The 17,138-nt window shown below is 48.9% G+C and overlaps 1 protein-coding gene across 1 annotated transcript in view; it reads right to left on the reverse strand.

Moving 5' to 3' along the window:
• Positions 1 to 16,869, reverse strand: part of VAX2 (ventral anterior homeobox 2) — a 55,079-nt gene extending 38,210 nt beyond the window's left edge. Inside the window, exon 1 of the mRNA XM_079991127.1 lies at positions 16,029 to 16,869. Within this exon, the coding sequence (XP_079847253.1) occupies positions 16,029 to 16,338 (310 nt within the window). The 5' untranslated portion in view covers positions 16,339 to 16,869. The remainder of the gene's footprint in view (positions 1 to 16,028) is intronic.
• Positions 16,870 to 17,138: the final 269 nt, after the last annotated feature.

Below are 17,138 nucleotides of genomic sequence, written 5' to 3' on the forward strand. Positions count from 1 at the left end.
TTCTTGGAGCTAACCGACCTGACTGGGAGAATCCACGACCAGAAGGCGGAGGACTACCAGGAAAAATGGACAAAATTTAAAGATTATTTAGCTAAACATGTTAAGTTAATTTAATTGAAAAAGCTTGTAAATACCTGATAGGCCTAGGATTTTAATATGTTAAGTGATGAATTAAGATGATGTAATGCTGAACTGAAAAGAAAGAAAGATGTTAATGAATAAGTTAATTTTTTAAGAATATTGGTGTTGGAAAACCGTTAAAATAATTTACACTGAAATTCAACCAGGGAGATACGAGGAAGTCACTTAACAAAGTTACTGAAGTTTGGTTTAAATAGAGTGAAGATTTATGTCTGTTTGTATTGTTTGTCTGTTTGTTTGTTTGTTTTAAAACTTTGTTGAAAAACTAATAAAAAAATGGGGGGGGGGGAAGGAATTTATCATTGCATGCTGTTGCTTTGACATGGGCTTTGCAGCACTGATTTGCCTGTTTGTATTTTGTTACTCAGTTGCCTCCAGATTCTTCTGTATAAAGTTACTAACAAATGCAAATAAAGAAGAAGAATGTGAACCAGTCCATCAATTTGCCACCTGTTAATCAGACTCCTTGCTCAGCTGACGCCCCAAAACATCCCTTCCCATCTGAGCCTCCCCATCTATTCCCAACCCCAGCTTTATCCAACTTATCTAGCTTGTTATTTTCTGCCTCCGTCCACCTGAAAACAAATACTAGATTTTCTATCCTTCCGCAGTGGCCACAGCCTAGTAACAACAGAGGCATTGTTTAAGGTGGCGGACTCCCCTTCCTTGGAGATTTTTAAGCAGAGGTTGGGTGGCCGTCTGCCGTGGATGCTTTAGTTGAAATTCCTGCATTGCGAGGGGTGGGGCTGGATGATCTTTGGTGGACCCCTTCCAACTCTGCAAATCTATGATTCTATGACTTATCAGAGGGTCCTCTTTTCTGCTGGATAGTTTTTCAGAACTCTGCATCTGGAATGGAATGTTCTTCATACCCTTCTCTTGCCTCCCTGCTCTTGTTTATAGTGTCATTGTGACAATGAAAATGTTTAATAAATTGCTGGTTTTCTCAACATCGTGGAAGTCCATAAAATGCATGTTTGTTTGTTTGTTTATTAAGTTTGTATACTGCCCTTCATCCCTAGATGTCAGGGAGGTTCACAACATAAAAATACAATATAAAAACACAAAATATTTTAAAACACAAGAGTGAGAGGACAGCGGGTAACTTGGCAGCACCCACAAGTCCCCATAAGAAGGATGTGGGTGTAAAGGATGAACTTGTGGGGAAGAAGAATGCCTCTAACCCCTAACCTAATTTGTTTGGATGGGCAGGAGAGAGAAGAGAGAGAGAGAGAGAGAGAGAGAGAGAGAGAGAGAGAGAATGAATATTTTTGGAGGAAGCCAAAGAATGCCACCTCTATCGAGAGCAGCCCAGGTCATTTTAGTGGGACTAAAGTTCCATTTATTCCAATCCTAAAGACATGACCCAGAAAAAAATGCCATTGATTCCAAATGTTGTTTCCAGAAGCACGACAATCCTCTGCAGCTATTTGTCTGGCCTAGACAACAGGACATTTTGTTGCTCACTCCGCAGAGCAACAAAGACTGGCTACAAACTAGAAAATTTTGTAGGCTTCCAGACTGGCACTATTTTCTCAGAATACCAGCCATTGATTAGGAGGTCTTGCACAACCAACCTGCTATCTCAGAAGATCAGAGTTTTGTGATAAGGGATGTGATGGAGAACCACACTGGAAAATGTGAAGTTAACACTCTTTGTTGTCTAACCTCCCTGCAAACTTATCAGAACAAATGCCCATCGAGGAGCAAATATCCAAATTCCCTGCAAACAGATCCTAAGGAATGCTCGATAAACAAATCATCTTGAAGTGTTCCATGTGGTATCTAAGGAGGAATAATTGGTTATGGTCGATTGGGAACATCTCCTGCACAAGTCCCTTTGAAGTCACTGGGTGCTATGCATATGGAAGGTGCTACTACTACACGTCTCCCATTCATAGCAATGGGTCTTGCGCAGGAGACCTTCCCAATAGACGCTGCCCACTAGCATTTTATGTACTGAAAATTAATGTGGGGCTTTTGCCATCTGTAAAGAACAGAAAGATGCACGAAGAGGCAGGTCTGCAAAATACGTTATTAACCTCTTCATCTACACAGTTCCAGCAGTACATGTCAAAAAATCAACAACCCAGATATACCAAACTGGAGGTGCGGAAGGTGTTGATTGGTGAAGCCCCTTCTACCCCACATATATATCGGATGTGATATAAAACCTGATCATTCTACCCTATATCTGCTTAGAGAGAGCAACCTTGAATAGCATGAATTAAATGACTGGTTTCCAGGTTCGGTTGAAAGTGCTGGTTTTGATCTGGAAAGCTTTGGTGTGCCTGAGGAGCCCAGGACCTCAAGGTCTGCTTCTCCCCACATGAACGAAGCCAGCCCCTGTGTGCCTATGGAGCCTCTTCTTCATGTGCCCCCTCTGAAGGTGGAGAGCAGAAGCTGGCTGATGTGAACAGGCCTGTTTAGGAATGGCTACCTTCTCGGTAGTGGCACCCGCCCTGTGGAACACCCTCCCACCAGATGTCAAAGAGAAAAACAACTACCAGACTTTTAGAAAACATCTGATGGCAGGCCTGTTTAGGGAAGCTTTTAATGTTTAATAGTTTATTGTATTTAGTGTTCTGTTAGAAGCCACCCAGAGTGGCTGGGGAAACCCAGCTGGGTGGGTGGGGTATAAATAAATTACTATTATTATTATTATTATTATTATTATTATTATATTTTATTATATTTGGAATGCTCTCCCCAGCCATCCTTCGCCACTTCTAGCTGCCAGGCAAGGACTTTCTTCCTCTTCATCATCATCATCATCATCATCATCATTATTAAATTTATTTACTGCCCTAAGCGCAGTTCACAACATAAAAATACGAGATAAAAATGCTAGAATTTTAATTGGGACCATACCTTTGCCTGTTTGGAGGTTCATATTTTAGCAGGGTGTGGCTGGCTTTTTCCTTTATATAATATTGCAAGATGGGCACTCTTAGTACATGAAGTTGCTTAGTTCCTTGTGGCGATTGTAGGTGTGGCATTTTCATAAGTCACTTTGAGACATTCTGTGTAGTAAGTGGCTGATATTATTATGCTGCAATTGTTGTTGTTTTTCCTGTTTGGGATGCATTGTGGTGGGATATAGAAACATCGAACTGTAGAATTGGAAGGGATCCGCCCCAAGGATAGCTTGGTTCAAACCAGTGCAGCAGTGCAGGAATCAAAGCTCAAATAGAATGCTAATATATAGAGAGATATAGAGAAGATAAAGAAGATAAATCGCACACACCCTTCTGGAAAAGCATGGCCTCTTTTTGAATACTCCGAGGCGACTAGCAGGAAGCAACGGTCATTTTATGCTTGCTGGTAAGAGCGGTTGAAAGAGCCAAGTCTCTCTCTGAAAAACAGAGGGGCGGCGGCGCGCAGTGCACCGCTAAATACGATTTATTTAGCAGGGGGGTCAGGGCTGCAGCTGTAGCAATTATAACGTGAGCATCTCAAGCTTTAACGTATTTCATCTGAGCGATCTTCACACCAACCCTGCCTGGTAGGCTAGCATTACTATCAAGATATTGCAGAGAAGTTGGTGATGGGGACGGACCCAACCTTTGCATCCTCTTTTGCTATTAAAGGTATTGGGCAGATGATCTGGACCAGGCCGCGGAGCCGAGGGCGCAGATCACAGCGCTGGGTGTTATCCAGAAACGGTCCCGCCCTGGAGGGGACTGATCGTGTGAAGGAAGGACGCCAGGTCAAGTGTCCACCTCTCTCCTCGCAAGAGGCACACCAACTGCTCAATTCTCCAGCCTACTAAAGATCTGCCTCTTGCACAATGACTTTTTTTTAAAGGAGACGTCTCTCCATGTCTGCCTTTCTGGGCTGGCACTGTTTTTAGAAGTTTGGGTTGTTCGCCGCCTTGGGCTCCTTTGGGAGGAAAGGCGGGCTATATCAATGTAAGCATTAAATAAATGCATCTTCTGCATCTCTCGTTCGTTTCAAGGGGGCTTGCTCATGAGAAAGACGGTCAAAAGAAAACACAAGAAGCACCCCACCTTGCACCTACTTTCGAGTAAAGTCGGGGCCTTTACCGTATACTCTTCCCTAGGACTGAACTCTTATAGTTAAAGCTATGGTTTTCCCAGTAGTGATGTATGGAAGTGAGAGCTGGTCCATAAAGAAGGCTGATCGCCGAAGAATTTATGCTTTTGAATTCTGGTGCTGGAGGAGACTCTTGAGAGTCCCGTGGACTGCAAGAAGATCAAACCTCTCCATTCTGAAGGAAATCAGCCCGGAGTGCTCACTGGAAGGACAGATCGTGAAGCTGAGGCTCCAAGACTTTGGCCACCTCATGAGAAGAGAAGACTCCCTGGAAAAGACCCTGATGCTGGGAAAGATGGAGGGCACAAGGAGAAGGGGATGACAGAGGACGAGATGGTGGGACAGTGTTCTCGAAGCTACCAGCATGAGTTTGACCAAACTGCGGGAGGCAGTAGAAGACAGGAGGGCCTGGCGTGCTCTGGTCCAGGGGGTCACAAAGAGTCGGACACGACTGAACGACTAAACAACAACAGGACTGGACTCAGGACCTCGCAGCCCAGCCGTTTCCAAAATTTGCAGCGGCCAGCAGCTCCGGACGGACACTCCAGGCCAGGCCTACCGGTGCAGCTGCGGCCTGAATTCTGCCTTTTTGCCTTCCCGGTTTGCAGCCAGGAATGCACATATAGCTACAGATGCTCCTTTTAGTATCTTTCCTTTGAAAACATATTTTCCTGTCCTGCAACTGTTGCAGAGGGTCACAACGGCTCTTAATTCCAAAGGAAATGTATTCGACCTCGGGGCTGCAGAAACCGACCCCTTTTTTATTCCCACAGTCATGATGGAGCTATAATTTAAGCGAGTTTAAAAGGCCAAGCTGCACATGCTCAGAGGATTCCCCACGCCCTTCTGAAAAATAAAATAAAATCGGGCATGGCGAGCTGACCCGCACCTCCCTTCTCGGTGACACTCCCTTTCCCCGCCCCAAATATATCAGGAAGTTGTAAAGCTGGGAATGAAATTGGAATGGTGCGTTCACACGTGATGGAATACCCCAGAGAAGTCCAGCGTCCCCAAGGGTCGTTTATCAAACGCTTCCCATAAAATGAAATAATTTCCGGAAGCCGTTTCACCATAAATGCACTTTTTTTTGGGGGGGGGTGGACTAGAAACGACCCAGCGGCAGCCATCGTCTCCCAGCTGGGGGAATGCGCCAGGTTCAGCGGTCACGGGCGCACGTGTGAATCCGCTACTCCCACCCCGGGCCAAGAACCAGTCAGAGACCTTTCAAAAGTCGGGGCGCCAAGAGTGTTCGTGCGTGGTGATGGCGCAATAGTATTTTCAGTTTCGCTTCTCTTTCTCTCCTCCTTTTCCCTCCCTCTCTTCTCTTTCGAGTAAACCTTGTGATTGTTGCCAATTTTCAAAGGAGGCGGATTCTTCCTCCGCGCTGGGAATGGAGGCAACGTAAGGGGCGCAGGAACGGGTTGGATTCGGCTGTCCAACCAGAATTATGGCCGCGCAGAATTTCCCCCTCGCAGGACAGCGAAGGCGGCAGAGCTAGTCTGATATTTCCCAGCGAATTCTAGAATTCAACTTGTCTAGGGAGATCTATCGGTTGGTAACAACAGAGGAGAAGGAAACTGATTTATCCTACTTTATTGTGCCAACTTATTATTATTAAAGACTGCTGTAAACTTTTCTTTTCCACCAGGCCTGGGCAAGCAATTCAAAATACATCTCTCCACAATGTTTAATTGATGTTTTAAATTTTTTTCTGGTCTTATTGCATGGTTTGATGTTTTATTTGCTGTTAATCGCCTGTGTGTGTGTGTGTGTGTGTGTGTGTGCGCGTGTGATGACCCAGCGGTATACAAATATTTTAATAACTAAATAATGGTTTCTGCGCTAGAAAGGAGGTGTTTTTTCTCGGTGGTGGGAAACACAACCATTGCAATAAGGAATTTGCATTTCGGAGTTATGGCCGAAGAATCAGTGAAAACTTTGATTTTTGAGGACGGAAACATCGATCGATCGATTGATAAATTACAGATGGTGTGTTATTTACATACACACACACGAGTATTTTATGGGCAAAGGGGCCGCTTAGCGCAGCAGGCGCTGGGCAGACTTTGTGTAATATAAAAATAAAAATGCAAAATTCCTGGAATGGAGGTCCGTGGAGTAAAACAGCTCTGACGGCGGCCTTGGTACCGTCGCAGGTACCTGTCCACATCCACAGCGTTCGCTGGAAGCTAGTGATCCGCCTGTCTGGATTTGCCCCTCGTTCTTCTCTCCCGGTATCAGTTTCCCATCAAACGAGAAATATGGGGCCGCTTTCTGGAGGCGGCTGAAGCCGAGGATCGAGGGAGGTGATGGGAAAACTCCCCTAGCAAGCAGATCTTGCCATTCCAGGGGATCGGGGCCGTGACGAGGAGATGACGCGGTCGCTCGCTGCGCAAAAACCCAGGCAGCTATCTAGTTAGATTTCTTAAAGCCGGAGGGGGAGGAGAATGCAAAGGCCTCGATCCACAGGCCCTTTCAACGGCCAGCCAGATCTCATCTGACTTTTCAGGAGAAAGTCCAGAGACATCAAGTGTATCCGCTTTCGAGAAAAAGCAAGGGACGTGGCGGGACAGCGGACCGTATCTTGACATATTCGCGCATCGAAAAGGGCGCCTCGCCTGTGGGTTCTGTTTTATTCTTCTGTCGTCTATTATATCTCTATTCCTTCCCACCTGTGATCGAAATCACCTCTCTGGGAAGGAAGGAAACTCTAGTAATATTTCCAGATGAAAGGGAAAGGGTTGAACCACTCTCATCTATCTATCTATCTATCTATCTATCTATCTATCATCATCTATCTATCTATATCTATCTATATCTATCTATCTATCTATCTATCTATCATTACAAATATTATCTCTATATTTATTAATATAAATTTCATAAGCTTTACACATCCTTTGATTGTTAAAAACAAACCGCAGTTTTGTTATTTAAAATAACCATGAAACTTTCAAAAAGTTAAAATAACACTAGACTAAAAGCCGCTTTAAAACTCCACTCAACTTTCTAAGGATCCGGGTGGGTTTGCCTCAACAGGAATGTTTTTAGCAGCCGCCGAAAATGCAAAGAAAGCGCCGGCCTGATTATCAATAAGCAGGGAGTTCCAAAGTGCAGGTGCTGCCACACTAAAATACGGAGTTCTTACAAATGCAGAACGTGGTACGTGGCACCTGTGAATAATCCTAATCCTAATATGAATAAATAAATAATAACGCCATTTGATGGAATTCTTCCCGGTCTTTCACCATCAGGCCCCAGGGCGGGCGACAACAATATCAAAAATAAAGATTCAAGCCTGTTAAAACAAGTTTACAGTCTGGAGATTAGGGTGGGCTCTGAAAAGATCTCTCTCCCGGGAGGAGCCTGTAGATTCCCAGCACCGCTCGGCTCTTGTATCTGACCGAAGGGGAACGAGATCCCCGAAAACTTCTGCCCTAATAAATATATGCCATTTTCTAGGTACCGCCAAACTCTGTTTTTCATCAGTCCAGCCGAAGCCCTGGAGTTTGGAGAGCTGATTTGCTGGATACGGGTCCTCAGCCCCCGGTGTTCCTCTGCGGGAGATGGGCTAGGCCATAGGGCGGGAGATCCCGACGAGTCCGTGGACCGGGCAGAGGCCCAGAGACCCCCTCGCGGAGCAAAACGCTCCTCCGGCTCGTGCAGAAGTGGCCCCGAGGCCTTGGATCGACTGGATCCCTTGGCGCTTATTTTTGCGCCTCGGGTCCTTTCGGTTCTGCGTGGATGCCTCGTCTGAAGAATTGCGTTCGCAAATTATACGTGTGCGCGAACCCTGTAGGTCGTGTGTGCGCTACGTCTATATTATCTACCAGCGCGGTGTTACAGAATTTCATGCATTATCATATGTATAGCACTTTTCATGTTGCTCCAGCACCAGATAGATAACGTCTCTCTCTCAACACACACAATTTATCCATATAATGATTACGTACACGGGCACATGGGAATACAGTATAAGATAAGGCAATGGACTGCCCCGCTACGGGTGTTGCTGGTGTATATTAAAAAGCAAAGTCGTAACTGGCAGGTTCCTACCAAATTTTATTTTATTCGGTTCTGATTACATGTGAATACCCATGGCTACCAGCCCTCTTCGCTTCCACGAAAATATCCTCATCCTTTTGACTGATCTTGGAATGGACTTCTTTGTGTTCCGAAGGAATATCTAGCCGCTTGGTTCTTTGCTTTGCTGCGTTTGGATCACTCAATAAAAGTCTTCAAAACTGGGGTGTATTAATTGTCCAGAAATATTCATAGTGCCCTTGTAAATGTGAAATAAAAACAGTTATAACATGACGGGGGAGGGAAGAGGCGGAGTCGACTTTCTCTTAGCAGTTGCCCGCAGTTTTTGAAGATAGAAAAAATAATAATTTCGAAATAAATGATAGTAATTAAATCTCTGTTTTCATGCTACAAAGGCAGGCATGAAGCGAGTCTCAGTGAATTCCTGTTTATTTCGGTGACGCCCAATAATTTATCCCTGGATAAATTGCATCCCTGGACTGTGTTCAATTCGCCCCCCCCCCCCCCCCGCAAAGCATGTTAGGGGGGAGAATCTCTCCACAGGAAGGAGTAGGAGCGCACATACATACACACAGAGACACACACACAAACAAACACATGCACACTTCATATCATTTCAAAAACAAAGAAATACACTATCTGGGAATCTATCATTTAATAGTGACTATTGTTACACAGTTTTCGAAGTTGAGGCAATAATAAAAATATGAAATTCATGATATTATCTGAGATAAATAAGGTAGCGGCGCTCTCAAGCGACCGAGCGGGAAGGTCTCCGCAAGCCAGACGGAAATTACTGCGCAAAAGCGCTACGGTGTTCCCTGGGTGGGGTTAAACAGCAGGCCTCGAGGACAGATCCGCTCCGAGTGTTTTGGGGTTTTTTTGGGGGGGGGGACGGGACACCGGTGTATATTTGCTAATATGAAATTTGTACATTTAGCCCCCGAATCCGCAACAATTTTCCATTTTTCTCACAAAAGCAGCAACAAAGAAATCTATATCGGAATTAAAAGAGAGAAAGTAGGGGCGGAAATTGCGAGAGAGTAAGTGGATTTGCTTCCCGACGAAAATTCCAGGCCGGATTTCGGAAAGGAAAACATCCTCAAATCTCGATTTTTGAGGCCGAAGCAGTTAGACACATAGTGATCATGTATTAGAGTCGCTAGGCCAAAAAAGGCTATAAATATAAATCACACTCAGATAAACACATATAAACCTGCGGTGGTTTTGAAAGTGAATCTAAGACCGAAATCAGTGGGTCTTCATCTCTGCGTAAAAGCGTTGTGAGCTGCGTTTGCGCGCTCGGGCCTTGATCACAATCCGGCAGAATTCTGGGCATTGATCCCAAGGGATCTTAGGACTGTCTCTCCTGGTCCTTTTTATGGAATTACCACCCTTTTTGCCTCCATTTTGTCAGAGCTGGGGGGGGGGGCAAAATGGAGGAAATCTGACAGCGCGAAGCGGAATCTCCTCCGGTTCTTCATTTCTCCTTTAACTTTTGCAATCCGGATCAAAATCAGATGCTGCAGGAAAAGGGAAGCGCGTTCCGGTTTCGAAGAGGGGGAGGAGAGGAGGAGTTGGGAAGGCAAGTGGCGTGGGAGAAATGGTCCACGAAGGCCTCTGGCTGCTTGTTTGGAAGAGCAAACGCGGCGCCACGTCCTCAAAATGGCACCGCGGGCGCCTGGAAGCAGGTTTCGAAAAGGGTCAGGCGTTGGCGCAACAGAGAAAAGCGCCCTAGAAATCGTTATATGGTCAGAATTAGGGTTTGTTCCTTTATTCCTCTTCGGCCGACACCAAGATGGGGCTCGATCCAGCTGGTCGGGCTCCTGAGCAGGGTCTCCTCGAACGCCAGGGGCCTACCGCTGCTGGGTTCCTCGGATGTAAAGTCCAGTCCAGCCACAATCCACGGGAAGGAAATGGTGTGTGATTTTAAAAGGCCTAAATATTTCCATTTTATCTTTTTTTTAAAAAAATCACATATTAAAGTTATGAACTGTAAGCGATTTACGCCAGTGGATATAGGACGGGTCCTCTATAAATTATATATGAATTAAAGAAGTCGTGTGTCCCCCACCCAAAACCTCGCCAAGGCAGTGTTAGATATTTGCAAATAAATCACCGATCTGTTTACACACGACAAGGATTTTAGATAGCACACAATTTAAGCAGAAATAAAACCGCATCTCGTGTCCTGCGGTGCGGGGGCGTGTTGTAGGCAAGGTAAGTAGGCGAATGCACTTGGCTTTGTTGGCAAGCGAGCACTGGGCCCGATCCACCCAGAGCTCAGCGCTTTCCACGGCTGGGATTTCAACGCGCGCTTAACCCTCTCATTTAAATCAATGTGACTTGGAAGTACTTAGCTCCGCCCGGCTCTTTTGCGGCCTGTACCGCTGGCCCGGTGCGGATTCTAGCTACCAATGAGACCCTCGTTTCCCCCTCTAATTCCACTGTGCAGTAATCAGCCTGCCTACCTACCGACCCACCTACCGGCCTAATCTGTCTCGATAAGTTAGTTTCAAGCCAGGCTGATTAGGATCTGATGAGGCACGTCCCAGCCCAACGAGCGTCCAGGCTTTTGCTTGCTAAAGTGTTTGGCAAGGGAGCGCAGGAGCTTGTAGTATAAGCGTCCCGGTGCCCTCGGGATGACCCCGGCTTCTCTCAAAAGGTATCCGGTGCATCCTCCAAACGTCAGCTTTAAAATAAGGCCAAACCCTGGAACACACTCCAGTTCCACACACGTAGGCACGCAAACACACACAAACACACACGCGCGCGCACGCGCGCGCACACACAAACTCGGGTCCCCTTTCCTCCCCGCCCTAAATTCCCTGCAGCAGCAGCAGCAGCAGCCCGCCCCCGCAAGATGCAAAATTTGAGATCTGCGCTTACACAAAGCCATGTGCCTCTCGGAAACTAAACAAACCCCACCTCCCCATAAGGTCCTAGGGAAAAATTGACATGATGAAACTGAAACATACAAGAGGCCTCCTTGGCTTGTTCCGCACTCCCCCCCCCTTGTGTGTGATGCCAGAGCCAGGCCAGACGCCCTCAGAAGCAGGTCATCTGTTGACCGACCACGTCGGGGGAGGGAGAGTGGGGGTCCTACTAAGAATATATGTGTGTTGGAAGCTTTCCGGTGTGGCTGGGGCAACCCAGTCAGATGGGCGGCATATACATAACAATATTATTACTGTATTATTATTACTGTATTGTATTGTTATTACTGTATCATCCTCATCATCGTCATCGTCATCACTGTTCTCTATCAGTAGGAAAAGAAACAGGGGACGTGTGGTGGCTTTTAAACAAGGGTCTTTCAGAGATGAAAGGGAGGAACTAAAAGAGGAAGCCTTAGAGAAAGAAGGAAGGTTAGTTCGTAGTTAGGGCATTTTTCTAGAGAAAAAATTAAGGGGTGCCTCCGCGTTAGGGGAAAACAGAGGTGAGCGAGACTCAGGGACCTCAGGGAGGAGGATGTGCGAGCGCGTTTTAATGCAACTTACATAAAAAGATCATGGGCCTAAGAGGTTAGGTTACACAACTGTCTCTCGCAAATGGTCGTACATGTAGGTGGAGAGCGAAATTGAGAGAAGGGGAAGGTGCAAGGGAGGCTTAGGAATACACACACACACCAACACACACACACACAAACACACACACACCCCTTGCGCAACCAGCTATATTTTATAACTGCTCTATTGAGCAAGGCCAGATTTCCTCTCTGTTTCTCCAGAGAGGATCCGAGCGTTAATTCTGGGCAGGTCAGCGCGGAAGATCTCCTGCGCAGACAAGCGCAGTTACTTCCACCGGTTCTGGCGCGGGAGACCTTCCCGGTGGATTGGTGCCCTAGAATCAATATGACTTTCAAAGCTGTTTTCTCTTAGCCTCGATTGCGTCCTCAAATGACAGCGAAGGTCAACTTAAACCCCTGCCATTTCCCTCACCTTCCCTTCTGCTTTCTTACGTGAGCAACGCATACAAATATACAAATCCGACTTTTTTAAAAAAAACACACCAATAAAATCATCAGTGGAACAAATACTATCTTTGGCAAAAGCCACCGCACCCTGCAGGGTTAGATAATACGAAGGCTGCAGTTCCGCACACGCTTTCCTGAGGGTAAAGAGCCTAACGGGAAACGATGGGACTTACTTCTGAGTAGACACGTGCAGAATTGCACTGGAAGCTGCCTAACCAAAACAGGGCACGATCCAGCCGCAAAGTAAGCGCCTTCGCGTAGATTTCGATAGGAGACACTCGACTCTCCCACCGAAACCAACGAAACTATCCCAAGTGCCTGGGCAATCCGACTGAATCTTGCCCCTTCTGACCAGATCCCATCACCCATTTGAGGTTATCTGGATCTAAGCTGATTTCAACTCCCGTTGAAAATAACTGCAAACAAAGCGTGCCAAACGTCCAGGCCTCGGGGTACAAGCGAGCCTCTCTCTCTATTGCCTATTAAATTTATTTCCATATGTGTGTGCATGTAAATTTAAATCAATCACTTATTTTAAACAAATAATGCACGTTCCTCTCGCAGTGACTCTGGAACGCGCCACGGTTTTTGTTTTTGTTTTTTTGCAATTTTGTCCGTGCAAATGTCAGGGAGTCTGCACGGCCGCGTGGATCCGTCCTGTTTGACCATCGAGAGTGACTCGGCGGTGTGTACAAACGCACAGTACTTGCCTTCAGACCTATGGCTCTACGGTTATCTAGCCATCCTTCCATCCATCCGCCAATTCAAACACGCATCAGCCATATATTCCCAGCAAGCAGGCGAGGAGGACGGAGAAAGAGACGGTGACGCGGAAATCTTTCTAAAAAACCACCTTGAATTCGCGCAGGCTTCGAGGCTAAGCTGGGGAAACGGAAAGAGAAACGGATGAGAGCGAGGGCGCCACGGAAAAAAGATGGCCGGGGGCTTCGCTGGGTGGGCCAGACGGCGACGGGAGAACAAGGAATAGGCTGGACCCAGGAAGCAGAAGTGCCCAGATTTCTCTTTCTCCTTCTATGGGATTTTCTGCAAATATTCGCCGTTTAGGCCCAGGCTTGGTACCAATCTCTCAGGGGCAAATTATCTTTTAACACAGACACATACACACAATTCAAATCTGCAGAATTCAAGCCTCTCCCGCCTGTTCCTCCTCTTCAATTTGGGTGGGTGCCAGAAAGACTTAGGGGTTGCGGGCGAGCTTGAGAGGGACACAGGGCCGGTCGCCACTTTAGGCAGGTCTCCGATCTTTTCGCTCCCGCCGTTGCAAAAACATATTTAAAATCTTTGCAAGGAGAATACGCCTATTCGCTTCAAATATTTTGAGGTTTCGCTGGGAAGGCCTCGTTGCAAAAGGAGATAAACAGTTGTGTGTGGCGTGTGCATGTACGTGGAAGGACTGATGTCTCTAGGGCGCAAAACCCGGCAGTAACTCAAACAATGAAGGGCCGTGGTTTTTCAGGCCCAGCAAACAAGGAGGGCTTTCTCGGCCCTTGACTTTCCTTCCTTCCTTCCTACCCTCCCTCCCTGCTCTCTTGGCGATGCTTCTTGGCTATGGCTCCTCCGCCACCGCAGCCCTTTGGGGTGTTTTTTGCAAAGATCAACGGGCCAACTCCAGAGAGGATCCGGACTCTGCTGTAGAAGTCACCAGCCGGCCCTCGCCAGGCGCAAGGCCTGCAGCTCGCCCGAGATTTCTTTCCGAGAGTCTCCAAAGGCCTCGGAAGGCCTCGGAAGAAAACCAAGTAGTTGCATGGATGCATTTCTCAGTTATTATCCGCGATTCTTTTTGTTTAATTTTGCCCACCTGCTTTGAGCGCAACTGTGGGCGAGAGGAGTCCGTGGATCCTCGACAAACAACAACAACAACAACTCATCTATCTACCATCACGAAAAGCAACGAAGGAGAAAAACCACGAAACGTCACGAAACGAAAATAATTAGATTCGGGCGGGCGGAAAAAAAAGGACGGGTCAATCGAGTAAAAAATAGAGCAAATGTAGCTGAAATGTTGTATTTGCGAGAAAAAGATTCACGCGCCTCCAGACTAAATTTCATAACAAGGATACCTGATAAGCATCGGGGAAAAACGAGAGAAAGAATGGGGAAAAAACAAGCCAAACCAAGACAGAGATTTATGATTTATGGCGTGCATCTAATAAAGATTGCCATGGTTTTTAGGATTTACGCACGCACACACACACACACACACACACACACACACGACCAATAGATTGAAAGATAATCGAGAGAGAGAAATTGCTGGCTGTGTGACTCTTCTAGTCCTGCATAACTGCTACTGCCATCTTCAGCAAAAGCAGCTCTGAATTGAGAGAATATTCTTTGTGCTGCCTTTGGAGTCAGTCTATTGTGCGTCTACAGGGTAATAATTCGGCCTTCGTAACGGGGGAAGCATTTTCATCTTGAAATCTCAGGCTTGGATTCCAGTGAAAGGATCTCTCTCCCCCCCCCCTTGCGCAGCCCACTTTCTATGGGGTCCCGTCCCCATCCTCGAAAGACTTGGGCAAAGGGTTGAGCCCCTTTTTGAGCGGGCAGAGCCGGGGAGGGTCACTAGCAGAGGGGACCCAGGGGAACGTTTTCAGCCTCTGCCTTCCTTCCAAGAGCTCAGGGCAGGATGTGTGTGCTCCAGAGAGAGAAGCGGGGAGAAAATAGCTTTTGACTTGCTGGTGCTGCAGTGACGCTGTTTTCCTGCGACAGCAGCTTGCCAGCCAAGGCAGCCACCTGGAATTATTATCACGCGCGCACACGCGTTGCCCCCCAAAGACGGGCAGCTCCGGGGGAAGGGGTCAGGTCCGGGGAGAAAGAGACCAGGGCAAGACCGATTCCCTTAAAAAAAAAAAAAAATCGCCTCCATCTGCTGCTTCTGTTGCAAATGCCACCCCCGTGCCACTGCCTGCTTGGAATGTCCCAACCTCCCCCCACCCGCGCCAGAGAAAACCTCCAGCCCAAATCAGCCCCCCACCCGCGCCCCTAGCAGTAACCATGCGATCGGACTCCTGTCGCTATCTGTGCCCCTTCCTTGCTCCATCGGGAGGGTCCTGGAAAGGAGCATAGGAGGCCAGATTTGGGTAGGGGGTAGGGATGTGATGGGAAGTAGGGATTCATGGGGGGAGAGGAGGGCCGCTTTTTTGGAGAAGGGAAAGCGTTCATGGAGGGTGAGATGTTGAGGGGGAAGGGAGATGCTGGCTGGCTGGCTGGCTGGCTGGGCGGTGGGAGGACACAATTGCAGCCCAGCCACAGTTGGAGACAGTGAACTGGGCAGCCGAGACCCGGCCGGGTCTCAAGAGGGCGAAGGAGACTGGCAGCAGAGAGGGACCCGGAGCAGGCTGGGGCAAGGAGAAGCGAACGCACAGCGGGGTTTGGGGTCTGGAGAGCCAGGGGGAAAGGACAGGAAGCGTTTAGAGAGGGGCAGAGGGAGAAGGAATGGGGGGCAGAGTGTGGCTGGAGGGCGATGATAGGATTGGCGCGCATCTTTGCAGAAAGACAGAGGTGTTCTGGTTTTTAAAATGCCCCCCCCCCCAAAAAAAAGAACAGGTGGAGCAGGAAGCGTGCAAAAAGGGTCCAACGTGGGGTTGGGTGAAGAAGTCTCTGGAGCCGAACTGTGGCGACAGATGTGGAGAAGGGGGAGGCAGATCTTGACCGCGCGGTGGGTGGGTCGGGATACATGCAGCAGGTGTGCGTTTTGGTCGAAGGAGTTGGGTTTGGGATCGGATGGAAGGCCGGGGTACAAGAGCCGCCGCGCGCCCCTCCGCGAGTTTGGGGGGGGGCTTTCCCTTACCTCGCACCAGGATCCGGCGGCAGTAGTCCGCCTCGCCCGCCGAGGGCTGGCTCTCCGTCTCCGGGACGCACTCCTTGGAGGAGCCGGGGCTGGCAGCCGAGGTCCCCGCCGTCAGGTCCTTGATTCCTCCTCCTCCTCCTCCAGGAGCCCCTCCGCGCAACTTTGCGCTCTCCAGCGCGGCTGCGCGTGCCTCCTTGTCCCGGGCTCGCTCCGGGGCGCCGCCGGGGTCCCCCAGGAGGAGGGCGCGTCGGCCAGCCTCGCTCCCCCCATCGCTCATGCCTGGGGGCGCCCCGGCCCGGGGATGGAACATCCGCCGGCTGCCCCCTCCACTTTCCCCCGCTCCTCTTGCTGCCTCCCGTTTGCGCTCCCCGAAAGTGGAGGGTCAGCAATCGGGGGCCGGGAAGCCCAGCCAGGCGACCCAGGCCGGCAGCAGCAGCAGCATGGTGCTGGGAGGCGGATCTGCCCCCCAGTTTTCCCCGTCTTGAGGTGTCCAGAAACCCCTCGCCTCGATTGGTTTCTTCCTTTTCCAAGCTGCTTTCCCGGAAATGCTCTCCTTTAGGAAAAGGTGCGGATGTCAATCGGGCAGGCGAAGAGTTAAAAACTTTCCCCGCTCGGATCCAGGCTCCTGAGCTGCCCCCACCCCCATTGGAACTGCCGCTGCCCCTCGGCTCGGCAGCCCCGGCCAAACTTCACCGGTCCGGCCTGCTGGCGAGAGCTTCCCTGCCGCCCGGTTCCATCCCTCTCTTTCCTTCCTCTCTCTCTCTCCCTCTCCCTCTTTCTCTTTCTCTCCCTCCGTCTCCCTCTGATGAGCAAAGGCAGAAAAGGAGGACCAGGCGCGAGAGGCGAGAGCGCAGCTAAGCGAGCCCTCCCTCCCTCCCTCCCTCTCCCTCCCCCTCCCTCCGGCTTCTCTCCCCCCCCCCCCCCCCGCACTTCACATCCTCCAGGTTGGACCTTCCGTCGATGGGAGATCGATGCGTCTTTGGCAACGTGGGCGGAGAGAATTTCGGCGTGCGGGGGCAGGCAGAGGAGGGTGGGGGTGGGGAGGTGGGAGGGATCCGGCGCTGAAGAGGAGGAGGAGGAGGAAGAAAAAGAAGAGGGAAGGCAAGGAGA

This window comes from Podarcis cretensis (genome assembly GCF_951804945.1).
Source record: "Podarcis cretensis genome assembly, chromosome: 9".
Lineage (NCBI taxonomy): Eukaryota > Metazoa > Chordata > Lepidosauria > Squamata > Lacertidae > Podarcis > Podarcis cretensis.